General features: G+C 47.3%; 1 protein-coding gene across 13 annotated transcripts in view; it reads right to left on the bottom strand.

Annotated features, from left to right (window-relative positions):
* Nucleotides 1-26,983, bottom strand: part of FNBP1 (formin binding protein 1) — a 99,538-nt gene that overhangs the window by 6,774 nt on the left and 65,781 nt on the right. For 2 of the 13 annotated variants that reach the window (XM_070430450.1, XM_070430448.1), the window contains exons 7-15: nt 18,166-18,294; nt 16,843-16,989; nt 15,172-15,369; nt 14,059-14,241; nt 11,743-11,826; nt 5,085-5,194; nt 3,313-3,445; nt 1,811-1,929; nt 1,425-1,564 (exon numbers count right to left, since the gene is read on the bottom strand). In XM_070430450.1, coding sequence (XP_070286551.1) covers nt 1,425-1,564; nt 1,811-1,929; nt 3,313-3,445; nt 5,085-5,194; nt 11,743-11,826; nt 14,059-14,241; nt 15,172-15,369; nt 16,843-16,989; nt 18,166-18,294 — 1,243 coding nt within the window. Of the gene's footprint in view, nt 1-1,424; nt 1,565-1,810; nt 1,930-3,312; nt 3,446-5,084; nt 5,195-8,998; nt 9,014-11,742; nt 11,827-14,058; nt 14,242-15,171; nt 15,370-16,842; nt 16,990-18,165; nt 18,295-26,983 lie in introns of all 13 variants that reach the window. The other 11 variants (XM_070430449.1, XM_070430453.1, XM_070430454.1 and 8 more) reach the window with 11 other exon arrangements.

Here is a 26,983-nt window from a genome sequence, read left to right as displayed (position 1 = left end):
GGGGAAAGTACTCCCAGGGCTTTGGTCACCCCCGCCCCCCCACCGCCTTCCCCAGTCTGGCTGTGTCCCCAGCGAAGGCTCCCTCTTCGGCCCGAGCACATCTGTACCTAGCGTTGTCCTGAAATCTGAGCACGACGGACGGACCTGGGTTCATGGCTGCTCCCTCTTCACACACCCCCTCCTCTCCCATTTCAGCGGCGTCTCCCTTGTCCCTCATGCCTCGTCTTTGATTTCCTCCCGCTTTGCTCCCACTTGCAATCAGCCAGGAGTCCGAGCAGCGTGTTAGCCGCGGCATCTCTGCGTCCGTTCCTCCATCGAGGCTCCCAAGGCCGTTTGCTAAGATAATTCCCGGGACCAGCCACCACTGCCGACAGCCCTCGGAAAGGCGCCTTGTTCAGGGGGCGGTCAACAGGGGTGTGGGGGTGCTTTAGACATGAAGTGAAATTGGAACATCTAACCTGGTCCTTCCCTTTCTTGTCTTGTCACAATGAAAATGCACTGATGCCAGAGCTTCCCCAACTTATCTGCACCCGCCCTCCCGCAGCTTCGTCATGGTCTGCAGACACTGGGTCCAGGTTCCTCAGTTCCCGACAGCCGGCTCCCCTTTCCAACCATCATCCTGTTCTAATTGCTCCTCCACACATGACAACAAACGGCCCAGGTCCTGCTTGGTCGGGCAAGGTCTCTCCCAAATCCTCTCAATACGTCCTCAGTGTTTGCGGCCTACAATCCAAATGTGTCCTTTCCTCTCCCCCAGCCCCATGGGCACTGCCTACCTCTGGTCTTACATTCCTCTCTGACCACCTGAGACACCTGGGCTCAGCCACACCTCCCAGGCCTGGTCCCCGTGCCCCCTGCCCGTCTGTGCCCCTCCCGGAGGCTGAAGCTGCCTCCCAGGCCTGGTCCCCAGTGCCCCCTGCCTGTCTGTGCCCCTCCCGGATGCTGAAGCTGCCTCTCAGGCCTGGTCCCCGTGCCCCCTGCCCGTCTGTGCCCCTCCCGGAGGCTGAAGCTGCCTCTCAGGCCTGGTCCCCAGTGCCCCCTGCCCGTCTGTCCCCCTCCCGGAGGCTGAAGCTGCCCCCTAGACACAACTCTGCTTTGTTCTCCGGGGTGGACGCCACACCGCACTGCCTGCATCCCACCCTCTGGGGAGTCTTCTCAAGACAGGAGTTCTGTAACTATTGGACGAATGCAGGAAATAACCATTACTCCTTTCTCTCCGCTGCAGTTACGTAAGCTCCATGAAGGCTGCTCAATTACATGGGCCAAACGGCAGAATACACAGCCAGCAACCTGATGATGACACTCTCAGCAGAACAAAAGGGAGTGAGAGGAAGGCCTGGGGGCTTAGCAGAAAGGCAGCCACAGGCAGGGCGGGTGCTCGGACAGCTCCGGACAGTGGGGAACTCGGTGTCGTGAAGCGTTACCGTCGAAGGTGTAGAGCGCTTTACACGTCCCGATGGCGGGCAGCGGCTCCTCGTCGTCAAACTCGTCGTCGAAGTCCGTGGCCAGCACCTTCACCTCGCTCTCCTGGCTCTGCTCCTCCGTGTAACTGCCATCCGGGCTGCTCAAGAAAGAAAGCACACAGCAACTATAGCAACCGAGCGGGAGGACGCCGCTCGCCCGTGGCGCGGCCCAGAGCTGGCAACCGAGACCATCTTAAATGGTCCCCCGTGGAGCCAGAAGCCGCGCGTGGGAGACCCACAGGCCCTCATCACAGGGGCGCTGGGATCTGTGCTTAGGCTCGCGTCCAGAATCAGAAGCCTGAGTGAAGCTGCGCCCGCCCGAGGGCAGGGCCGCGGGGATACTGTACCTCTCCCGGGCCTGTGCGCAGTTGTTGACGGCGGGGGCCGGCTGGGCGTCGTACAGTCCGCTCTGCCTGCGCTGCTCGCCTCGGGCCGGGAGCCTGCCTTCCACCTCCGCCAGCCAGGCCTGGAACAAGAGACACAAGAGACCGGCTGAGGCCACCCCGGGACCTGGAAGCCCCGGCTCGGCGGCCCTGGGCACCAAGGCTGATGGAGAGGGACGAGCAAGGCCCCGGCATAAGGACTCGAAGGCCGCTGCTCCGTCCCTTCCCAAGGAGCGGAGTGGAAAGAACATGTTTGGGGGGGGCGCGGGGGGTCCCACCCCTGGGCTGTGAACAGCCGTGTGACTTGGGATAAGTCACTTCTAGTTCCTTCTGTTCCCAAACCTCTGTGACCCAGAGGTCACACTGGGAAACATGAGGAACTGCCACACTTGGGCGCTGACTCAATTTGAAAGCCACACTTCCCTTTCCCACTTTTTCGGAGTGTCATTTTTCATAGCGAGAAACGTGCACAGAGGACATCAGAGTGGACAGTTACCTTCAGCGACATTTGAACTAGTTCCCTGTTCACGAGGCAAAAGAATACAAATGGCCAGAAATGGACATTTCCAGGTTCTAAGCACGCAAACATCCATCACTGACTGACAGGTTCTAGAAACAATAAAAATCCACATCTGACCCCTCACTGACAGACACAACCGATTCGGACGGGAAGGATCCGTTCTTCACTTATTTTCCCTGCTCTGAGGTCTTTAATTTGGAGGCGAAAAAAAGAAGGCTTTGTCCTTGAGAGGGCGCCTCTCTCGCTAACACATGTACTAAGGCGTTTTCAGAGGCCAGTGCTTCCTGCTCATTTGTGTTTCTGGCTGGTGTTCCCGTCTAGCACCCTGGGGTGCTGGGTCCTCTGAAGGAGCAGCACATCTCAACCCACCGTCCTGATTTCCCGGGACGAGGGCGGGCCCGTCCCCAGTTACACTCTGGCAACGTGAGATGTTGCGGAACAAACTTCACCACGTCAATGAACAAACGACACTGTAGCCAAACAACTCACCTTCCAATGGTGCCAGGGAGGGGACACAGTCAATGGGAAGCAGAGCGCTGGGGGGGCAGTGCATTCCCTTTACCACAGCTCTGACACCGCCTTCCCAGGGGCAGGTGTCCCCTGAGAAAATGCTGGCGTCTGAACCCGCAGGCAGCTCACAACACCCATCCCTTCTGCTTCCCTTTTCCCGGCAACAGCTTTTCCTTTGTCTGTCTCTTTCTCTCTTTCTCTCTTTCTTTCTTCCTTCCTTCCTTCCTTCCTTCCTTCCTTCCTTCCTTCCTTTTTAATAATTCTTTATTGTTGCAAGTATTACAGATGTCCCCTTTCCCCCCATTGATCCCCTCCAGCACCCCCCGCCAGGCCTTCAGCACCCTATTGTCTGTGACCATGGGTTCTGCATATATGCATATAAGGTCTTTGGTTGGTTACCTCCCACCCACCCACCCTCCCAACGGCTTTTTCATACCTCAAACTTCTGGGCCTCGAGCCGCAGCTTGTCTATATTTTGGATGACTTCTGTTAATTTGTGGTCCAGACTGGCTGGGTCTCCCATCTGAGGGTTCTTCAGGTACACGTCCTTCATCTTGGTGATGGCCTCTCTGGAAAAAGGGAGCAGACGGAGGGGGAGGCTGATGCCACCAGCCAGTCACATTCTTCGACCACCCTGGAAACCACGTGACTGGGAGACGGGTTGGGAGTGTGGGTGGGAAGGGAATATCGGGGTCAGCCCCCCTGAAACGTCTCCTTAGGAACCCTGCTCCCCGGGTCCATGTCATCCAGAGACCGATATTAAACCTCCAGCTGCCTTCTCGGGATGGGCCCTCCTCCTGCCTGCAGCCAGTAAGACGTATAAGTCAATCCAAACAAAATCCAAGCATTTCCACGTGTGAACGTTCCTGCAAACCGAAGCTGTCGCTGGCCTCCTGGGTCTGCGGGCCCAGCTAATCGCTTTGGAAATGTTATTACACACTATTTCAACTACTAAGAAATGGAACCCAGCCCGGCCGGCATGGCTCAGTGGCTGAGCGTCGACCCATGAACCAGGAGGTCACGGTTTGAATCCCGGTCGGGGCACATGCCCAGGTTGTGGGCTTGATCCCCAGTGTGGGGCCTTCAGGAGGCAGCTGATCAATGATTCTCTCTCATCATTGATGTTTCTATCTCTTTCTCCCTCTCCCTTCCTCTCTGAAATCAATACAATTTTTTTTTTTTAAAAAAGGAATGGAACCTAAGTTGGTATCCATGGCAGGTAGGCCACAGGGCCTCGAAGCCGCATTCTGTGGACCCCACACCTTCCTGAGACCGTGTTTGGGAGCCACACGCCGCAGCCTGCACAAGGGGCCTAGACGCGCACGCATGCTCGGCTCGGGCTCTGTCCAGCACCAAAGAGCTCAGGGAACTTGGACTCTGGCTTAGGGGGCTCTCAGTGGAGCTTGAGGGGTTGGCAGTTTAGAGCAATGAGAAATCGAAGCCAATGATACAACACAAGACTGAGCTATGGGAAACAGTTTAACTGAAAATACAGAAATAGCAGGAAGAGAATTCCTCGCACCTCAGCCCGTATCCTGCCGGCCGCATGGGCTTCTGGGAACCGCCTGCTCCCCCTGAGGCCACCTCCCATTGGAGCCCTCAGCCCACTGCACCGCCAGCCCCTGGCTGGCTCTCCTTCCTTTTTCTTCACAGCATGCACCGTCCCCAACATCACATAATTATGCTTATTTGCTTACTGTCTGTTTCTTCCGACTAGAAAGTATGGAGCCGCTACAGTGGGGGCCTGGAGCAGCGCCTCCCCAGAGCAAGGACACACTGACGCCCTAGGGCTGGGTGTGTCTAAGACACGTATTTGTTTTCTAGACACCATCGAGCGAGCGCTCTCTACAAACACAAGAGGCTAATTGTGACTGACTGAAGTAGGAAGACAAGGACATTTTGGACCCAAAGCTAGGATGTGGGGGGCAGGGAGAGGGTGGGGTCAGGCCACTTTTCTCATCCTCATTTGTATAAAAAAGCTCACCTACACACTCACGATAAAAGAGATAATCCTATGTAGTTTGTTCCCCAAACTCAGAATAAAACCTGCAGATAAAAACATCCCCCCGGTTTGTAACAGCAGCCCAGCAGGCCAGCTCGGACGCAACACGTGCCTGAAGCAAGCACTTCTACTAAAATCTAGGCTAGGACTTCCCGTCTTTCCAAACGGAACTCGAATTTCTGAAGAACCGTATCGATCCACTCTACCTTTGATCCATCTCCTTCTGAATTTCTTTATTTAATTCGTCGACCTTCTGTTGGAGCTTCTTCCTTCTCTGTTCGGGAGGGAGGTTGCTGAAGTCCTCCGGCGCTGCACCCTGCAGACCGAACAGAAATAGGCCAGGGAAGGCCGGTGGGCCTCCTCGCACACAGACGGGGAGGTGGCCAGCAGGGCCGGTCCCCAGACACCAGGGCGTGCGGACGTTTGTGAAATAAACCCAGCCCTTTCCCACGACACCAGCCGAGGCAGAATCCGTGCATGCAGACCAGTCCCCAAGCCACTGCGAGCTCCGCCGAGGCCGCGGCCACTCCCAAAGGCAAGAGCGATGCTGCAGGAGGGGAGGGCGGAGGAAACACTCGACTCGGGGAGGATCCAGACAAATCTGAGACGAATCTTCCCTCTATCTCAGTGTTGGTGGCCACACTGAAGTTTAAGGCCGTTTCAAGTTCAGGTTTCTTCATAGAAAACAGTGCCCGTCGCAGGCACTGTTCCCCGAGTCTGAGTATTGCTTCCCGTCTCTCCCCCAGACCCCAGGCCTAGGCCAAAAGTTCCCATCCCCGAAAAGTGACATGGACAGCGGGTTCCTCAGAGAATGTGGGTGAAAAGGGTTTTGTTTATTTTAAAAATAAAACCTCCCCTCCCCCCATGCACTCTTGGCCCTCTGCCCCTGGAGGTCTGGACGTGCCTTTGGGCCACCGTTAGGGTAACCTCGGGACATGCCTCAGAGTCAGCGCCTGCAGGGTGTGGAACGGCCTCTGCTGCTCTCCTCCGTCTGAACATAGTTTTGTATCTCGATTCCCTTTCGAAAACAACTGCTATCTTCCCTCTGTGCATGCGATTTAAGGGGAAACACCAGCAGCGAGCGTGTAGACTTACATACGCTTCGCTTGTTAGAAGCTCAGTGATGGTTATCAAGTCCTTTCACTTCAATGAGGCAATTTTCATAAAGAAAGAGAAGTTTATTCGATGACCAGAGCTAAGCCAAGGGCTTGAGACAAGAGATGTTCCTTTGGAACCGGTCACACAAAGGCAAGGCCGGCCTGGGGGGTGGGCGGGAAAGAAGGGACCTGGATAATGTCACTCCCGAGTCGAGCTGGGTCTGCCGAGCAGCTTACACGGGGGCTTGTGACCCAGGTTCTCAGGCCGCTTGTGCTAAACGGCCAGGCTGTGGGGCTGGAAGTGTGACTCAGCAAATAGTTCAGCACCAGGACCACACAAAGGCTAGTGTTCTCAAAGCCGTGTGTGTGTGTGTGTGTGTGTGTGTGTGTGACAAAAAGAGAGGGAGAGGGAGAGAGAGAGAGAGAGAAAGAGAGAAGTAGTAAGATGTAAGACCACAATGGAAGTGACTCTTCCCTAATGTCAAACCAAGGACTCAATTCACCTCTAAAACTAAAATGAAGCAACTAACCTCCAGTATGAAATAACCGGCTGTTTTTCCTCCCCGTACACCATCCTGCTCTAACACCTGAAACCCTGCTTTTCAATTTGCGCGATTCCATCGCTTCCCAGAGCTCAGTGGCTTGTTCTCCGGCCCAGTTTACGTGAAGCAAATCAGCACGTGACCTAGAAGTGAGGTTTGCGCTGTTTGCTCTGTCTTGTTCCTCAACAAAACGCAGTGTGGGATCCACTGCATCAGAAGGCAGGAGCTCCAGCAGGTGGTCGACGCGAGGTTGCTGATGGCATGAGCCTTCCTCTGTGCGGAGGCTGAAGAACTGCCTACGGTGCTGCGAATGGCCCGCGTCCGCACCGTCCCGCACAGGAGCCGTATATACGTGGCTGCTGAGCTGGTGGAGAGTGGCCCATGCAACTGTGGAACTGAATTTTAAACTTTTATTTCATTCTAATTAGCTAAGATTTAAATAGCCCCGGGTGTGAGTGGCCACCATATTGGGGACACAGGTCTAGATGAACAGGTGCAAGACTTGCATGGATGGGAAAACAGCTGCAGAGACTAGTGTAAGCAAAACACACTGTGCTTGTGACTTGCAATAACGAATTCGTGAATTCTTCCCAGCGGATCAGGCGTCAGTCTAACTGACCCGTGAGGCCCCCTCAATAGATCGCCTATGTTTCCGTGTTGTTACTTAAAACGAACCTCGGTCACTATGGCTCCCATAAGCCTCGCGCTGCTGTGGAGGCTCAGGCCGAAGCATCTAGATCCGGAGACACAAGGTTCCCGGGAAACCTTAGCAGCCCTTCTGCCCAATGAGGCTTCCGAAGCTCGAATTCCTTTACACAATACCCTGACCTAGGATTCCTGTTGCCACGAAGGCGTGTATATTTACAGCTTTGAGTCAGAATAGAGGTTCTGCAATCTCGGGAGCACCAGGTACAGAGGACCAGGGCACTGGTCCTGGAAGGAGGGGCCACACACATGTGCATGTTAAATGGCTGTGGCTCCAGGAGACCCTGGTTTATGGCTCCTGGGACCGAACATGTGCCCCGAGCACTCCTCCCAAGCAGACGAGAGCAAGCTGCTTCCTGAGGCTGGAGGTTTGGACCCCCAGCCACGTTGGGTGACTTCGCTTTTTTATTCGCTTCAAAGTGATGGTCTAGGCCAGTGGTCGGCAGACTGCGGCTCACGAGCTATATGCGGCTCTTTGGCCCCTTGTGTGTGGCCACGAAGTTTCAATCACACTGTACGTGCGCACCCGCAGGTGGTATCTGTGGAAGAGCCACACTCAAGAGGCCGCAGTTTGCCGACCACTGGCTGGGCAACAACTCAATGCCAGGTGGGTAGAATGATTTCTATCTCAAACCAGAAAGACTGCCTGACAGCATGGCCTTCTGCTGCGAACACCGCAGCAAAAGGGCACGTGAGGGCAAGGAGGCCCGGCGTCCGAGAGGCCTGCCACGGGGAACGCGGTTCCCATGAGCATCCGGATCTTCCCTTCTTGTCCTTAATCAGGACTTGTCTCGAGATTTTTATCTCAGCCCAAGAAATGTTCAATTAATAAAATATTCATTTTCTTTAGGGCTGTGTCATCAGCTGCCAGATACTGGTCAGGTTGAAAAAATTCTGTATATACGCAGATGCATACACACACACACACACGCGCGTGTATGCACGAACCACCGTGAAATAGCATCTGCATTAGCAACCGTAGAGCACAAAGTGCCCATCTGGCTCCTGGCGGAGCTGTCACCGTGATCACTGGCCACAGGTCAGGGTATTGTTTGAGAGGGTAGCTTACACACACCTGAAGTGGAGCTGTGGGTTATGCTGGTTAAGATTCTCTTTTAGTACATGGAGTGATTAGTTTTGTTCACGAGGGCTGTACAAGTAAGGAGAAGCAACACGGAACACTGAGTCCATCGGCTGGGAGGCAGAGGCTCTGCACGGTCCACACATCACCTGGTGGTTCCTCCAATCAGCTAAGCACAGGCACCAGCGCATTTAAGAAGCGCCTTGGGGAGGTTTCGGTTCTCCGTCCGGGGGCCGCTCAGACCGGGTGTGAGCCTGGCATCGTTCCTGCGTTTGTCATGGGCTCTGTGGCTCTCAGGGAGGAGCATCTTACAACGATTACATTTACTTTTATTCTAAATGAGCCGATACATAGACTCCCTGCGACTCCATGTGTATGTTCATATTTAAATAAAGAACATTTCTCATCGTTTTAAGGCTCCGATAGTAAAAGACAAACACCATAACCGAAATCAGGAGTTAAGCGTTAATTTTCTTAGCAACTTGGAAAGATGAAGATCTGTTAGGAGATCTATTAGATTCTCAGCCTTCGTGCTATGAAGGCCTAAGTCTAACAAAGACAGAGCCACGGCAGCACACACAGGAGAAGCACAGGCCAGAGTGAACGGCGAAGGCAGGAGGCACGGGGCGGGCACCCAGAGGACACACAGGGGAAACCTGGTTAGACCAGGGCATGCAGGGGACAATCGTGCTTACCAGCTTGAGAGAAAGCTTCATGGACAAGTTCAAGGGGTGACGGGGAAAGAGAGAGAGAGAGAGAGAGAGAGAGAGAGAACACATCAGAAGGAGAGGAACGTGGTCAGCTCTACCGCGTTAACATCGAAAATCCACCTGCCGCTCCGTGGAAATGGCTTGGAGCGGATCTGTGCAAAGTTCACAAGAGGGGCCATCCCACCGAACCTCCCCTTAGCTGCCGTGTCGCCAACGCAGAGCACAGATAGGAAGGCAGGGTTTCTGTATGTAGTGCTGTGTGGGCCCCATCAGGCCGGAGAGAAACGAAAATAAGTCTGTAGTCGCTGGCATGTAACGATCATAAAAGACAGCAAGTTTGTTCACCAAACTTGCTGCAGACTAGAAGTCTGAGAAGCAATCACTTCCACAGCAGGCGGGTTATATTTCCACGTGAAGGAAAGCTAATGAATAGAACACTGGCGTTTCTTATAGGCACGCGAGCAAATTCTCAGACTGCTGAGCAGCAAACCAAGGACTGGAAGCTGCTCTGAGAAACTGCCTCAGGAGCCAGAAAGCCTGGGTACCAGGCGGAAGAGGAGGCCCAGTGCCCGCCCGGGCAGGGTGGTCACAGGCTTTCCATCCGCTGAGCCCTGCCCACAGGGGGTGCATAGCACTTGGAGAATTAGCAGGAGCAGCTGCTCTAGAACCTTAGCTTTGGGAACTAGACGGCCACTGGTCTCAATAGCCAAGGCCACTCCTGGCCGGGGCCTCCGGGGCCATCATCAGGAGCCTGCAGCTGCCATCCTGCCGGGCCTGACGGTGAGCAAAGGTGTAGTGATTACTGGGCCCCAAACAGACAAAAAGGTCTCTCAAAATTCGAGAAGAAACACTTGGTTCTGCATTAACAGGTGAGACCTGATCTGTGGCCATAGAAGCCAACCTGACAGTTCGGTGCCTCTGAGCTGCTGCCAATCCTAGGGGTTCAGGCAATGGGGAGGGGACCCAAAACTATCTCGGAGGCAAAGTTTCACAGAAAGTGCCCTTTCCTTTCCATTAGGAGGCGGGAGGGTGTTCAAATTCCTCAACCGGATTTAGAAAGTCTTATTCTGAAGACGAACTCAAAGTCTACACTTCTTTGTAAACAGGCTGAGCTTTCAGAGAGATCGTCTGTAGGAGGAAAAAGCAGACTTTCAAGGAAAGAGGTTGCAAGACAGAGCTTGGGGGGAAGGTGCAGACAGCCGTGGCTGTTCTGTGGGCAGCGATGGTGGCTCCCTGAGCCGCTCCTGTGAACTTGGCACAGACCTGCTCATCACGGTTTGAGTTCTTTACAGACAACGCTATGGTGCACAGCGGGAAACTCTGCAAATACCTTCCCCACAGAGCACACGGCCATAGGCGGATGTTTCTCGCACATTCCCGCTCAACACCGCTGCCTCAAACAGCCTGGGATTGGAACTCGGCAACTATCTGCTTTCTATTCAGCTACTTCTGTTTTTCAAAGTTACATAGTCTTTCTAAAGCATTCTAAAATACAGGATCCTGCCCTGGCCGGTGTGGCTCAATGGACAGAGCGTTGGCCCTGGTACTGAAGGGTCCCAGGTTCGATTCTGGTCAAGGTCATGTACCTCGGATGCATGTTCCCCAACTCTGGGCTCCGAGCAGGAGGCAACCAATAGATGTGTCTCTCTCACATTGATGTTTCTCTCCCTCTTCCTTCCACTCTCTCTAAAAATTAATAGGGAAAATATCCTCTGGTGAGGATTAACAAAAATAAGTAAGTTAAATAAAATATAGGATCCTAACATCAAAACGAATAGCCTAAGAATATTGCCACTTCATAATAGTAAGTCGTTAGGATTGAGAATAAATGCCAGTAAAAATAGGAAGTACTAAATTCTGGGACACATTCCATTTTCCCGCCATCACAGTACTTGCTACTGCTTGAAACGATTAGGAACCGGTTCTTGGTCTTACGTTGTAAGCCAGCCAGTTAGATGTTTTGCAATTAGAAACCGAATCATCTGCTACGGGGACGTTTTAAAGGCTGCGTACGGTGCGTTGCGAGGCCCTGGAGTACTGAAAAGCTGTCAGTGTCAGGTGACAGTTATGGAGCCTGGGAGCCATGAGGTCAAGAGCACGTGAGAACAGAGAGCTAGCGCATCCATGTTACCGGCAGCCACAGGTACTAACCTCAAGTACAAGAAAGGGGACCACGGAAATAAACATCTGAGCAAGGTGTGCGAGGGCCACCGAAAGTCAGTCCACTCCTCTGTGACCTTGCGCATGCTTCACGGACTTAGGGGGTTCTCCAAGCTTTATGGGGTGACTCCCTTTATGGGGATCATCTGTTACGGGTGTGGAAGTGGGTGACCGGGCCACACAACTGTCATCTGGAGGAGCGTCACCCTCCTGTGACCAGGCTCCGCAGCTGCATTTTATGGGGGAAATCCTGCCGTAACATCTTCTCAGACTGCAGTCATCCTCCATGGAAAGGGGAAAAACCAAGCTCCGCTTACTGATATTTTTAGGAAGTTTCATTGTTATTGGGAAGTTTGGTTCCTTTTTCCATACAAGTTTCCCGGATGAAGTAGCCTGGGGTTGAATTTATACAATTAGACTTTTTTCTCCCCGCTGTCCGGGTCTCTCAATTGAGAATTTCATTTCTCGGTGGAAGCCTACCAGAGCGCACTGGGTCCCCGGTCTTGGTGGTGGCAATGGGGTTAGTGCCTGTGCCGTGACTGCGGGGCCTGGCCGTCACATACACTTACAACATAGTCCCTAGCTTCAAAAGCATACGTGGGTCTCCCTATCGTCCTCTTCTTGAGTTCTTTGTGGAAACAGAAAGACTGAGTCTGCCAATAATCAGCAAGAGAACAGGATACAATGAATAAAATGGAAGTAACCATAGGATTGTAACATCTGACAAACAATGGATAAGGATTTTCAAAATCATTTGAGCAAACTTTGGTGGCATTTCCCCATATAATTAACTCTAAAACATGGGGCAAAAAGGACCGCACTTTAGATTTAGAAGTCCTTTGCTCAGACCAGAAAAAGAAATTCCAATTTAAGACAATGAAATTACACTTTGTAGTTGGCAAATTGAGAACATCCTACCTAGGGTAGAGATGAAATAATGGTTAGTAACGCTCAAGTGGCATGCCAATCTTTGAAGATGTTCAATGAACCAACATTTTCTTACAACTGTCACTGATTTACAACAAAAAAGATTTTATCCTGTGTAATTATTTAGAAACAAAATTGGCTAAGAAGTGTTTGCACAAGATTTATACATCCTGGTACAGCAACTATTTCAATCTGGATCTGACAGCTGCAAACAGGATACATTAAAAGACACATTGAAGTCACAGATTTGTTATCTTCCTAGGATACTTTTCCTATCTGAGTAGTCTTCATGCTCAAAAATAGAATAAACAAAATTGTGGCAAGGACTGTATCATTCTAGTCATGTGCCTTCTGTTCTGAAATTGCTTTAAAATCAAATTTATTCCCCCAAACTTCAGATTTGTTTTTTGTTATGAATTTCCTAATCCCACTTCTATAATCTATTTCCTTTATCTTTTTTCCTTCTCCTTTTGTTTTCTTTTTTTGCACTGCTACTTCAGGTTTGAAGGGACATCAAATCTGACCCGACTAACACAGAGAAACAAAAATATGTGTGTGCATGTGTATGTAAAAGAAAACACACTCACCATTTAGGAAAATTTTGAACAGAGGTTTGCTGAACATAGAATTGAGGGGTAAAAAATAAAATTCATTGTGCTAATTATGGTTAAAAAAAAAAGAGAGAGAGAGTGAGGAGGGGTCCTTTAAATGATCAAAATAACCAGTTCCCTATTTCACTGTTTTTTTTTGTGTGTGCTTAAGTGTTATATTTTTTTCTTGCCATCTTTTTCTTACACTTACTGATCACTGACATTCTTGGGTCTTTTCCTGAACACTGAGAGGACCCTGTGGTCTTTGTCCCTTACTTTAAGTTATCTATGACACAGTTACCCTCCTTTTCACACAGAAGGAGGGACAGTAGGATTTATGTTTGTGCAGGAACATCCCACGGCCGCTGGGCCGCAGCTAGGTGTGCGGAGGCACCCACGGTTACTCCTGATAACCATGCTTATTTATTCCTTGTAAAGGGAGGCAGGGCAGCTCGGACAGACAATTTAGATGTATTCAGATACTGCCAATACTTCATTCCAACCTTTTCTAACTGCTCTCTCCTCTGGGTTACTGTGACTTAAGCACATGCAGCCGTAATGAGACCGCCCACCTGAGTCTAAACCACCCCCGCAATGAGTTACCAGTGTTATAACAGATTCTCTCTCAGTGCGGATGTCACAGAACCCCAGCCTGGCTGTCCATCTTCCTAACTTTACCTTTTTATGCCTCAGTTTTCTTATTTTTCGTAAAATAACCCAAGTAAAGTAAATGAGCGTGGAGAACAGTCTGGCATGTAATAAGCACTCAATAAACGCCGGTGGCTGTTACTTCACCATTTAAAGATAAATATCGCATCAGGCCTTCCCCAGTCAGACATTCTATGGGAATTTTTATCAACGTCTCCTCCGTTCACCAGAAGAGCTGAAGAAACCGCTGGGACCCGTATCTCCCATCGGACCCAGAGGCAGGGCTCAGAGAGAGGTGTTCTTGTTACCCTCACGTCGTTTCAGTAATTAATTATTAAGGAAATATATCCCGACTACACAGTGACTTCTAATTCCTCATCTCACAGGGCGCTAACTTTAGAAACTGAATCTTGAGTTTCCCTTTTTTGGTAAAATCAGGGTAAAATATTAATGACCTGAGTGTTTTAAAAGGGAAGTGGAGAAAAGTCCTTCTGGAATGCACTGAAGACAGAAAGAACTCTGCGCGGGATGGCTCCTTCCAGCCACCCTGCTTCCTTCCTCCTCTCTTCCTCCTCTTTCTAACTGCCTGTCGAGTCACAGGTCCTGACTGCTTTCCGTGGTGGGAAAACACAATGAGTTCATTCACAAACAAAACGAGTTACGCAGAGCAAACCATGCAACCAGAGCCCACGCGAGAGACAGGGTTCGGGCAGGACTTACCCCTCGCTTTAGGCTCCTGAAGCAGTGGATTTTGGGTTTGGAGGTCATGAACTCGTTGAAGCGATGGGAGAGGGGTTCCTTTTGCTGCTTGGGAGACTGGGGGCCGTTGGGAACAGCAGAGGGTGAGGCAGAGGCAGGGGGAGGAGGGGGAGGCTGATGGGGGGATGTTAAAAGGGACATAAGCTACGTGTAAGAGATGGAGCAGTGACAGTAAACATCAGAGACAAGAAGATAAAGACACAAAACAAAAATAAGCATCAAATAATAATTGAGATCCAAAGCAAGTAAAACACAAACAATTAAATATTTAGGCCATGGTCCAAAAGAAAACATGGGAATATGTCAGAATGAAGGACAGGATGAAAGTGGGGTTTTTAGTAAGTAATGCAGAGAAGAACAGCAAGAAATCTTTGACAAGCAGCCCATGCGGACTTTCACATGCAAATTATAGTTCTAACCAGTTACTCTAGACCAGTGTAAGCCAGAAGGGTAAACATTTGGAACCACCTAAACTTACACAGCATGATGGGAGAAAACGGAAGACCTTAAATGCTAGGGCTGGGAAAACAGCAAGATAGTTTTTTTTTTTTAATTATAGAGTAAATATTCTAAGGAGAAAGCAGTCATGTTGCCTCGATCATATTTTATCCCCAGGTTAATGCCGTCATGCACCTACGTGTTACACTATAAAAGAAAACGGAAAATGTTCATGGATCCGAGTGTTAGCACGAGTTCAAAACCAAGTTACTAGCCCACGGAAACCGTTGCAGGTAGAGATGCTGATAAGTGGTTACAGGAGTCTGCACCCTCCCCTTCTCCAGCCCACGTGACCAGCCGTCTAAGGAGCGAGAGGCGTGATGGGAAATGGTGAGGTCAGGCATCTGTTAGTGTGGGTGACAATGCATCTGAAATTGGACAAATGGCCATGGCAAAGGTACCACCACCAGAAAGAAGACTGTTTTAAAAGAAAATAGCACACTGGCCTTTTTTTTTTTTTTTGTATTCTAAAGCTACAGGTTTAGGATCCTAGTATTTTTTTTTAAGACTAAAAGATAAAATCAAAATCTGCACACTTTATCAAACTCATTCACACCAGGTACCAACCGCCAGTACCTTGTTTTTCTTGATGAACGGCCATAACTTTCCTTTTGGTTTGCCCCCAAATTTAAGCTCTGCTTTGCCTTCTCCTCTGGAATTGGAAAGGCTGTTTTCCGACACGGTGCGCTTCATTGGCTGCGTGTAATCCTCAAATTCGATATCTCCGGGAGGCTCAAACCCTGACTTGTAGGCCTCTATGACCAGCTGTGAGTCCTGAAATTATACCCATCACACACAAACACATTCAAATACATGTAAATGCTTTTTACACAATGAATTGTGTTTACTGCATAGACGTTTTTCTCAGGAAGCTACATTAATTGATAAGAAACATTTTTTCTAGTAATAACTTTATCATTAGAAAGAATAATTTGTAACACTATAAGTTGAGTTGAGGTTTGAAGATACTTTCAATAGCCAGTTTTCTGCATTTGGAAAAACAAATATTAATTTAGAACTTGGCAAGCCTGGCCAGTGTGGCTCAGTGATTGAGCGTTGACCTATGAACCAGGAGGTCACAATTGGATTCCCGGTCAGGGCACATGCCCGGGTTGCAGGCTCGATCCCCAGTGTGGGGCATGCAAGAGGCAGCCAATCGATGATTCTCTCTCACCGTTGATGTTTCTATCTCTCTCTCCTTCTCCTTCTCTCTGAAATCAATAAAAATAAAAGAACTTGGCTAAACACAGAGAAATTGGGCTATTATAAGCAATTCCCTGAAAAAAATACAGTCACACAAAAATCTATTTCCTATCAGAAGTTCTTAAAGCAATTTAGCATATACAAAGTCAGAGCAAAGAGTAGATGACCTCTCTAATTTCTCAGTTCATTGTGATGCTAATTTATTACACAATTTTACTTCATGTATATATTGCTCAGTCTCTCCTCTGCTAGAAAGTAAAGTTCTCCTCCTTTTGCTCTACCGAATCTCTAGTACCTAGCTGGCACCCGGTGTGCAATGGAAATGTGCTGGACAAATCAATGCACCGGATGCCTACTCCTCGGCGTGCACTCTGCTAGGCACATCGGGTCAACATGTCCTCAGGGGACTCAGAAAGTTACAAGCACAGTGCCCTAGATAAAGGAGTCCATGCACAGATAAAGTATTACAAAAACACGAGTGATTGGTAATAACATTCTAGCTCGATGGTCATCTAATTAAAAAACCCACAAAAACTAGAGAAGATCATTTGAAAAGATTTCAACTGATTAGCCGTAGTTATTGTAGTTAAAAGGGAAACCACCATTCTGACATAACCTTGTGAGATTGTAAATGTCTTTTTCAAGGAAAAAGACATTTCTGAGCTTCTAATGTAAGAAATTAAAGTCGGGCTTGTTTCAGGGAAGTCAAGATTGGAGACTTAACTTCTAAACCCACCATGACTATTTCCCTTGAAAGGCCCTCTCCGCACAGTGACGTGCTGGACTGTGGACACTGTACACAGGGTGGTTAATCGCTGAGACTGGCGTGATTTCCGTCCAGGAGCCAGGCACATAAAACCACCCAAAGCCTTTGAGCGAACTGCAGATGAAGAGACGCATGGAAGTAAAGGGTCCGTGGTGATAGGAAAATGGGAGGGGCGCTCAAAACATGGAACACCCAGACAGCGCGGAAGCAGCTACTGTTGACACCGAGAGCAACGGCCTGTCACGAGAAGGCTGAATGAGGTCACCTCCCAAACTTACAGTTTTCTCATCAATGCACTCGGCCGCCTTCACTATTCCATCCAAGCACTTCCCAATGATTGGAATCACCTGCCGGTCGACCTCCGCATAGGTCTTCATGGATTCGCCGAGTCTCACTATCCTCCGCTCCTCCATCTCTTGTATTTTCTGTAACATCAGATTTTGTGTAAAATTCATCTGCCCACGGCTGTCATTTAACGATGCTGTTTTTCAGCAGCACTGCTACCATGAGTCAACCGTCCAGTAAGCAAACAGGCCCATAAAAAGCAACTGTAAGCTTATTGCTCCCTGTACACGCATTTTATGAATTGGTGGGCTGCCCAAATGTATACTTCACACAATCCCACTCCAATTTCAGCAAGAATCCCAAACTCAGGTACTTTTAGTATTAACACCACTTGGTATTAGATTTCACACTTTTCCTTCATCTTGGACCCACTGCTTTACCCTTTACCAAAAGCACAGCATTTGGTTAACTGTCTCAACCCAAGCCGGGCTGGGGTGTAACTAGCGCAGCTTCCTTCTGCGAGGTGGGGGGCTCTTGTTCACGTGCGTGCAGACGCTATGAAGCAAAGAGCTATTGTTTTTTTCTACAACTGCACTTGAGGTTTTAAAGATTTCCAAAGTGAGAGGACATGTGTGTATCTTTTTTGTTTTGTTTTGTTTTAAGGCTTAAATATCTTTTCTCATACCATTTTTGAAAACATAAAGGAGTCAAAAGAAAAACAATTCGAAGAACTGTCACCTGTTCAAATCTTACATCTATGAATGCTAATTGATTCCTAAAGTTAAGTTGGCTTTTTTTTGGGGGGGGCGGTGCGGTAACTAGAATGGTCCTTTTAGCAAAGGAAGTGTTAATTTAAGAACCACAGTTCTGCACTAACCAGTTTGGCTCAATGGATAGAGCGTCGGCCTACAGACTCAAAGGTCCCAGGTTTGATTCCGGTTCAGGGCATGTACCTTGGTTGCAGGCACATACCCATTAGGGAGTGTGCAGGAGGCAGCTGATGGATGTTTCTCTCTCATCGATGTTTCTAATTCTCTATCCCTCTCCCTTCCTCTCTGTAAGAAATCAATAAAATATATTAAAAAAAGAAAGAAAAAAAGAACCACAGTTCTAGACTGTGGGGCAAACCAAGGAAGCTACCAAGGCTACTGATGAATCTTGAGATGAACAGTTCACTTCGTTTTACTGCGAGTCTATGTCGGAATGCTCCACAAAATGACTTGGGTTAGAGGAAATTGAGAATTATATAAATAACTTAGAATATAACCAGCAACCACAATCCCAAAGCCACACATTTCTTAGAAAGACAAACTGACCTGGAAAATGTTGGGAATGTGAGTGTGGTAATACTCGCGCTGCTCATGGTTGAATTTCTGAAGAATCGATGAGTAATCAGCTTTGCTGTCCTCTGCCATTTGGTGACGCACTTGAGCTTGTTGTCGTGCCTGGGGGCAAAAAAATGAGAATATCCCCATGTTTACAGAGATCAAATGAAAGCCTAGAATTTCGAACCGGGGGGGCTGGGCTCAAATTTACCTCCAATGTGTTGTATTTAGCAGGTGCTATATTTTTAAAGATTATAGTTTACAGTCCACATTATTTTGTATCTGTTCCAGGTGTACACAGCATAGTGGTTAGACAATCATATACTTTACAAAGTGTTTTCCCTGATATTTCGTACCTACTTGGCACTGCACACAGGTATTACAGTATTATTAACTATATTCCAAATGCTGTACTTTACATCCCCATGAGTTCTGTAACTACCAACTTGCATCTTTATTTTTTATTGATTGATTGATCTTAGAGAGAGAAAAGAAGGGGGTGGGGGGGAGAGAGAGAGAGAGAGAGAGAGAGAAACATCAACTTGTCATTCCACTTATCTATGCATTCATCAGCTGATTCTTACACATGCCCTGCCTAGGGACTGAACCAGAAACCTTGGCATAGCGGGACCATGCGCTAACTAATTGAGCTACCCAGCCATGCTACTGCAAATGGTAAGATTTCATTCTTTTTATGGCTGAGTAATAATTCCTTTGCATATATGTACCACATCTTCTTTATCCATCCTCTACTGATGGGCACTTGGGTTGCTTCCATATCTTGGCTATTAAAAACATTGCAGGTGTTATTTCTTAAAAATGGTTTAGAATTTGAATTTACTTTAGGTAAGGAGATGTGTTCTGATTTGTCACAATTTGTCATAAACCTCAATGTTCTGGTCTAACTTGGCGTTCCCGTCTAGGCAGACACCAGTGTCAGCATTCTTTCTCACCTGCACCTGCAACATTCACAGATTTGTGTCGCCTGGATGGGCCTTGTGAGAACTTCTGTGTATATGAATATATATATAACATTGTGTACATATATGTTTTCTTCTTAAGGAGGAGGACATGAGGGAATCCATACATTTTTAAATTCAATCCTCAGTGGGGTTCATGAACAAAAAAGCCATATGAACCATGATCTAAACGGACTTTCTAAAACTCCCCACATTTATTTGTTGTTATACTGTAAAGAAGCAGTAAGCCTGCGCCCTCTTTGTGCTTTTTATGTTTTTGTGTATATGCTATTTTGTGGGCTTTCTCCATCCCTCCTAAATAATCAAGAATAAAATTCACCAGTTTGTTCCCTCTTCTAATCCATATTTTGGTTTCTCACATACCTACAGGGGAGGAGCAAGTGTTGACATGTTACAGAATGGATGTGAAAGCTCCAGCCAGTACGTGTGTAAACGTAAAGTCATCCACAGATCCAGATCCCAGGGATAGTTAGGCTGGCGATCCATCCTACACTCACCCAGCACTTGGAGGGTCCCTAGATAACACTGCTCAGGAACTCCGAGATGGGGGTGGGGGTGCGGGTGGGCACACCAGGCCACACCCACCGCTGCCAGAGGAAGAGAAGGCTTGGCTGGCAGCTGACTTGGCAAGCCTGCCACACTGAGCCAACAACACCACAGGAAAAGGGCTTGTTCCCACATAACCAAGGCAACTTTTTGTTTGTTTGTTTTTTGCCTTGTTTTATGAACCCAATAGTTGAAAAAAAAGAAAAAAAGAAAGAAAAAGAAAGAACAGGAACATTCGAATGTAAACCCGAAGCACACACGTGGGGGTCGTTCATCCCTTCCTGGCTGGTCGGTGATAACATCTTCGCGGGTTTGCAGCATCGCAGGGCTTTGCTGGTTTCCTGCCTGTGACGTGAAAGCTCACCTGGTTCTCACTTCCTGACTCACTGACTCATAGGCCACTGGTCAAGGCCCAGGGTGGTCGCTGGGAGAGGCTTCCTTCATTCCCTTCCCCATGCATACAGACACGCTTCCCGAACCCGGTACCGGCATCAGCAGAGCCAAAGGAGTTTCCTTATTGCCCGACGTGTCTCAGTTTCTTGAGGCCTCAGGTACCTCAAAACCACCACATCATTTCTCATCTCCCCTTGGGTATTTCAGCTGCCACTCTCTGCCGCCCGTCCTGTCCCGTCCTGACCATATGCTGTGGCTTCCGCTTCTATTGCATCTCAGTAAACACAGAATCCGTCCCCAACACGCTACGTGCCCAGCTACCCTGACAACCCCACGCCCTCCTCCGCTAAATCGCTTCCCCACCTATGCGCACTCCATCTGTCCCTCTCAGGCCACCAACGCGAAGTCCTCTTAACTCTTTCAATTACCTAGACTTTACCTTCATCACTTGGTTACGAATATGAAAAAACACAAGGGAATTCCCAGGCCTCAAATGTCTAAAAAATTCTCTATTTCATTCACAAACGTTCCTCAGAAAAAGACACAAAAACCCCATGGGCAGGGGAGGGCTCGCCACTTCTGTAAACAAGAATAACAAGCAAGAAGACGGACAGTCCCCGTGTTAGTTTTGGAGAAATGATTCTACCTCGGTGAATTTTAGAAACAGCTTCGTTCTGAAGCAGAGATCAGTACGTCATTATTATATACAGGGTGTCCCCCCCAAAATGCATGCAAACTTAGAATATAGTTATAAGTTATGTTTATTAAAATGCATTTCATTTTCATTTAACAGCTACCAGCTGTGAAAGTGTGTATACATTTTTTGGGGGACACCCTATATATATACATGTATGTATGTATGTATTTACGCATGTACACACACACACACACTCACACACACATGCCACATGAGCGTGTCCTCAGGACAAGTCCATCGTGCCAGCCTTGGGATATTTTTCTGATGAGATCTGGGGGCGAGCCCCCCGCAGCACCATGTGGGAGGAAGTGGCTGTGATCCACTTCCTCCTCCCTCCCCAGAATCTCCGGCGATGTCTTCGCCTTGGCTCTCTGATGGCCTTTGTAAGCATATGAACTCATAATAGTTTCCTGATGTCCTTTCATATAACTAGGGACTACTAGTGTGAACTGTGGAAGCGACCGAAATAAGCAGCCACATGTATCAGCTGAGCAGAAGGGAAGGCAGACCAACATCCGCCAGAGGGAATGGGGATGTTCCAGAAGCGGTCTCCCTGGGAGCTTTTCTTGAGTGCCAAAGCTTGGCCAGAGATGGCACACGTCCATGCATTTCTACAGCCTCCCTCTCGCCCACTGAAAGGATAGAGAAGCACTTAAAGGAAGCAAAACCTTGTTGTACATTCAATTCTTCAAGGTCACAGCAGGAAGGCAGGACTGTCTTAGCCTCCATCCCCGCACCCATCTGCTTTGAATTAATCCTCACTTTGGAATCCTGAGCCCAGGAATGTGCCATTGTTCTGACCAAGTTTTAATATGGAAAATCTTTTTCTGTTTTGTAAGCTGTTGTGTTTATTTTACGATGGAAAGAACCAGCTCAATCAGTTACTAATTATAACAGGTATATTTTTAGAACTATCTTTAATAGTATTTTCAAAAATTATCTGAAGTAACCAATTACTAACTAGATGTTTTAGAAAGTGCACCTCCTCATGTACTAGTATATGCTACACGAAGGTTAAAGCATCACTATTTCTCATTTCTTTTTAAGTCAGTCTAAAAATAGCCACTATTATCTTAAAGAGGTACAGTCATTCCATTAATTAAAATTTCCATTCTAAATCTATTTTTTTTAATGAGTCAGAGTCACGGAATTTAGAGATAATCTAAAAAAACCCAGAATGACCACAACTGCAGGAGACTGTAAGTCACACACATCTTTGAATAAGACCTACTCCACTTTCACTGTCAATCACAAAGACTGAATTTAAACTTGAGAATTTCTGTGACAAGCCCTTGGGAATCTCCCCAAATAAATCCAAATAGAAATGTGTACTGTTTACGCATGAGTTCACTGCTAGGTAATTTTTAAAAAAAATTTATCTTTATTGTTGAATTACTGGGTAATTCTTTTTCTTTTTTAAAATTTTTATTGAGTTTATTGGGGTGACATTGGTTAATAAAATGATATAGGTTTCCGGTGCACAATCGTTTACACCATCTGTGTATTGCATTGTGTGTTCACCACCCAGAGGTAAGCCTCCTTCCGTCACCATTTGGGTAATTCTCAATACCGTCCACCCCCACATCCTATGGAAGTACAGCTTCCTGCCTAAGAGGTCAGACTTGCCGTTTCTAAATAAAGGAAACAATATACTAGAAACTGAACTGCAGCCCGATGCTTCTCAACCCGAATGGGCTTAAGATAAAAATATTGGAATGCATTTAGATTGTTAGCACGGACAACGTGTGAAGTGACTTCCCTATTCGACTTCCTGGATCCTGACCGGGCATCGAACCATGACCTCCTGGTTCATAGGCCGACGCTCAACCACTGAGCCATACCGACGGGGCAGTAATGAGATTTATTACTTTCTTATCATGACCTCAGCCGCCTCAGGATGTGACTCCTGCTGTTCATTAAGGGACACACCATTCACGGCAGAGCGCTGGGGAAGTTGCCTTTGCCCTTCGCATGTAATATAACGAAGGACAAAACCCTATTTTTTATTACCAAAAATTTGGGGATAGCAAATGAGGAATATTTGACAGCTCTGGTTGCTCAAATAATAGTAAATATTCTCTGAAGCAGCTGTACACTCAATACTCTGTTTCCTCATTATCATCAGAGGAAATGTGTTTTTTTGAAATAGAAACAATCTATAAAATGGCAATAATTTAATGATATCAACATCAGTTAATAATTAAATTGTAAAGACATATCTAAAGGAATATAATACATAATGTTCCTAGAATGTTCTATCACATGGCAGATGCTCAGTTATTATTCATTCAATGATTCTGGAATCAGGTTCCAATGTATATGAACATTTACCATATAGCAAGTTTGTCTTTCTAATGAATATTTGAGCCTTATTAAATAACTTTTCTCATGTGAATACCCAGCATGAGGGAAGATGCTGCAATGTCCGATTCAAGAGCTGCTGTTGCAAGGTACCATCTCCCTGCACTGGTCAGGGTCTTTTCAATAAATACAAAATATGCTCAAACACACCCCATCTTAGAAATTCAATACAAACACTCTCACTTCACTGCACTGTGCTCCACACCTAATACTCTATTCCCTGCTCCTCAAAGAGCAAAACTCCTCAGATATGTCTTCATTTTCTGCATTTTGTTCATTTTACAGAGGAAATGTGTTTTAGGCTGGAGGGGAAAGGGGCTGAAACTGAGATTTCATCCTGAAGTTACTATCCCGCATGGTGACCTGCGGCAGCTCCGCTCACAGAGCAGATGGCCTGACCACAGGGCCGGGACCCCGCTGGCAGGGTGTGCGGCCGGCCTGAGGCGCAGCAAGAATCTGGCACTTGGCTCTTGACCTACCTCTCTTCAATCTATCTGAGTTATTGACTCAATAGTGTGGACAAAATTAGTCATGTGAATTTAATCACCTACGTTATTTGGCCCATTCTCTCTTTAGTTCTTTTTCCCACCTCAATCACAAAAATGTGCTTGTTGTAAAATAATTCAAATTTGCAGAGCTGTATGGTTTAGAAAGTAGAAGTACCCACACCTCTAGCCTCTGATAATCACTATTTACAGTGACAGCCTGGAGTTCGCAATTTGTGTGTGCGTTGGGGGGCACTGTCTGAGAAAATATCGAAGGAGGCACAGCAGCCTGGGACAAGTGATTGGAAAGTTCTAGAAATACAGCTGCAAGGATACCACTAAATGACACCACAGTGATCCCCAATCAACAGCTGGAAACGTGGTGAGTCTGAGTCACCAAGGAGCTCCAACCAGTGGACACCTTGCTTCGGGACAGGCCAGGTGATGAGAAGCACACAAGTCTTCACAGCCCGCAAGGGAGATCAGAGAAAACCTGTTGAGAACGCCTGGAAGCTTGCACTGATTTTCTGGGATTTGTCAAAAACTAGTCTTTGACCCAGAATTCTACCGGTCATTGATCATAATGAAACAATTTTATTGATTTTTTTTTTTTTTTTTTACAGAGAGGAAGGGAGAGGGATAGAGAGTTAGAAACATCAGCGAGAGAGAAACATCGATCAGCTGCCTCCTGCACACCTCCCAATGGGGATGTGCCCGCAACCAAGGTACATGCCCTTGACAGGAATCGAACCTGGGACCTTTCAGTCCACAGGCCGACGCTCTATCCACTGAGCCAAACCGATTAGGGCCTAATGAAACAATTTTAAATGAAGTCTGCAACTGAGGCACGTGTTCTTGACTGGAATCAAACCCAGGACCCTTCAGTCTGTGTGCCAACACTCTATCCACTGAGCCAAACCGGCCAGGCTAATGCACTAATGTGTAGCATTTAAAAAGAAAAAAAAAAAGTGAAAGAATATTTAGCCCAGCCAGTGTGGCTCAGTTGGTTGAGCATCGACCCATGTACTGAGAGGTTGCCAGTTTGATTCCTGGTCCGGGCACATGTCTGGATTGCCAGCTTGATCCCCAGGAGGGGGAGTGCAGGAAGCAGCCCATCGATGTTTCCATATAATTCCCTCTCCTTTCCTCGCTTTCTAAAATCAATTAAAAAAAAAAGAATATTTAATGATCAAGGAATGTGAAAGCTGTATATAATTTAATTTTTTTAGTTTCCAAAACAGTATTTCCAGCATAACCCCATTACTGTAAAAATATAAAACATTAATAATGATCACTTCTGTTAGAGTGATGAGGGCATATCTTATCTTGCTAAAAAGAGTAGTAAAAGAGACAAATTTTAATGCTGAATTCTAGAAACTGAAAGGTTGAAGGCTTGCCTTTGAGGCCCCAAAAGAAAACAAAAAGCTCTGAAAAGATAATGTAGCAGGAGGGTTACCAACATAGAAGAGATGAAAAAGGTCTCTGTCTGGAACAATGTTGTTGTATGATAAATGGCATTGTTCAAATTTCCCAGCGCTGCTGCATCGAGAATACATTTCCAAGTTCAAGACTGAGAATGCATTTACAAATTCCTATTCAGACTGAGTGCTGGGAGTTTTTGTTGGAGCCTTCCAGGCCAGGAACTTGCCAAAACAATGAGTCTGTCTTTGATAAATTATAAAGGCAGCTAAAATACAAAACAGAGAAAAACTTCAAAATAAGTTAACCAAAGAAATATGCTTGAACTATTCCAGCAATTTCCTGATTTTTTTTTTTTAACAGCCTTACAACTGGTAGCCCCAGCCTGGTAGGTTCCCTTGGTGCAGAGTCACTGAAATAGGAGAGAATATGGAGAGGTAGCAAATGAGACCAGCATCTCAATCCCACATGGGCCATTCACTTGCTAAACAGTTTTAAGAAAAGGCCTTCTGTTCCCCTATATTCCGGATGCTTTATTTGAAAAGTAGAATGTGAAATATCTGCTTACTCAAGGTGAGTGGCAGTTTCTGCTCAGAGGGAAGCCAATGCTGACATTGTTCATCTGGACACTGGCACCACTCCAAGGTGGGCTGGCGGGAACACATCTGGGAGGAGCTCGAGGCTCTAAGGCTCTTCCTCTTCCCTGGCATCTAATTGCATTGTCATTGGCAAGAGCCTTGAGCTTTCAGTTATGTGGGTTTGAAATGCTCTCTTTCTCTTCCCCTTCTCTCCTTAATAAATAACCTCACTACAGAACACGGCAATCACAAGGTTTCATATACATACAGCTGAAGAGAGCTGGAGTCTAGGAAGTTAATGCTTATATGACCACCATTCTCTATGGCTGTGCAGTTATTGTGAAAAACAAAAATACTGAAAGCACTCTGTAAATCTATTTCTAGAAAATATATGTTCCACAGAAGAGAAAAAAATTATTCCCGATACATCCCCCAAGGTAAATAAATGAAATAATATACTTCTAGTTCTGAGCGAATGTAAGGTGTCTGGAGTTAGCTGTCTACCTTATTACCCAAGTCACAATAGATTTCAAACAGCAATGTTAAATACTAAAAAATCTCACAATGTGTCACTCAGTAAATACTACCAATGAGCTTAAGGCATAAGACCATAGGCCCTTCCTCTATTCCAACCTCAGTGTTAACTTTCTTGGCTCTCCTTTAAACTGGTGACACCCAGCAAAACTTGTGTAGTGATCAGACAGGACAGCCAGGAAGCTTGTTGAGGTCTCAGGCGATAGGGTGGAGGGGGAAAGAGTGTATCTGAGAAACAAAACCTTACACTTGTGTATGTATTACACAGGTGGTACCAGAATCCCAAGCCCAAGTGATTAACATAAAAATTAGTTCGAGCCCGGCTGTGGTGGCTCAGTGGATTGAGCGTCATCCCATGAACCAAGAGGTCCTGGGTTCAATTCCCAGTCAGGGCACATGCCTGGGTTGTGGGCTCGATCCCCAGTAGGGGGCGTGTAGGAGGCAGCCCATCAATGATTCTCTCTCACCATTGATGTTTCGATCTCTGTCTCCCTCTCCCTTCCTCTCTGAAATCAATAAAAATATTTTTTTAAAAAAGAGAAGAAAATATAAAACACTTTTCCAGTGCCAGTTTTTTGAGCAGTAGGTTCCATAGCGTTTCATCAGGGTCACATTCATTCCGCCATTTTGCTTTAAGCATCATGATCCGTTCTTAACTGACCTCTCCAGCTAGGTCCTGCTCCGTCACCTGCCCCACCAGGCAGGTCAGCATCTGCAATGTGTTTCCCTCAGAGCCCTGGATGAGGTTCTCGCCACCTCAGTTGCTCTCTCTCTGTTCCTTCCTCTCAACTTCTACCCATTCTTCATGCTCCACTC

This window comes from Myotis yumanensis, unplaced genomic scaffold, assembly GCF_028538775.1.
Source record: "Myotis yumanensis isolate MYYU_CA2020_CCGP unplaced genomic scaffold, mMyoYum1.0.hap1 SCAF_12, whole genome shotgun sequence".
Taxonomy (NCBI): Eukaryota; Metazoa; Chordata; class Mammalia; order Chiroptera; family Vespertilionidae; genus Myotis; species Myotis yumanensis.
The sequence above is the reverse complement of the archived record's forward strand: the minus strand, read 5'-3'. Positions and strand labels throughout refer to the sequence as shown.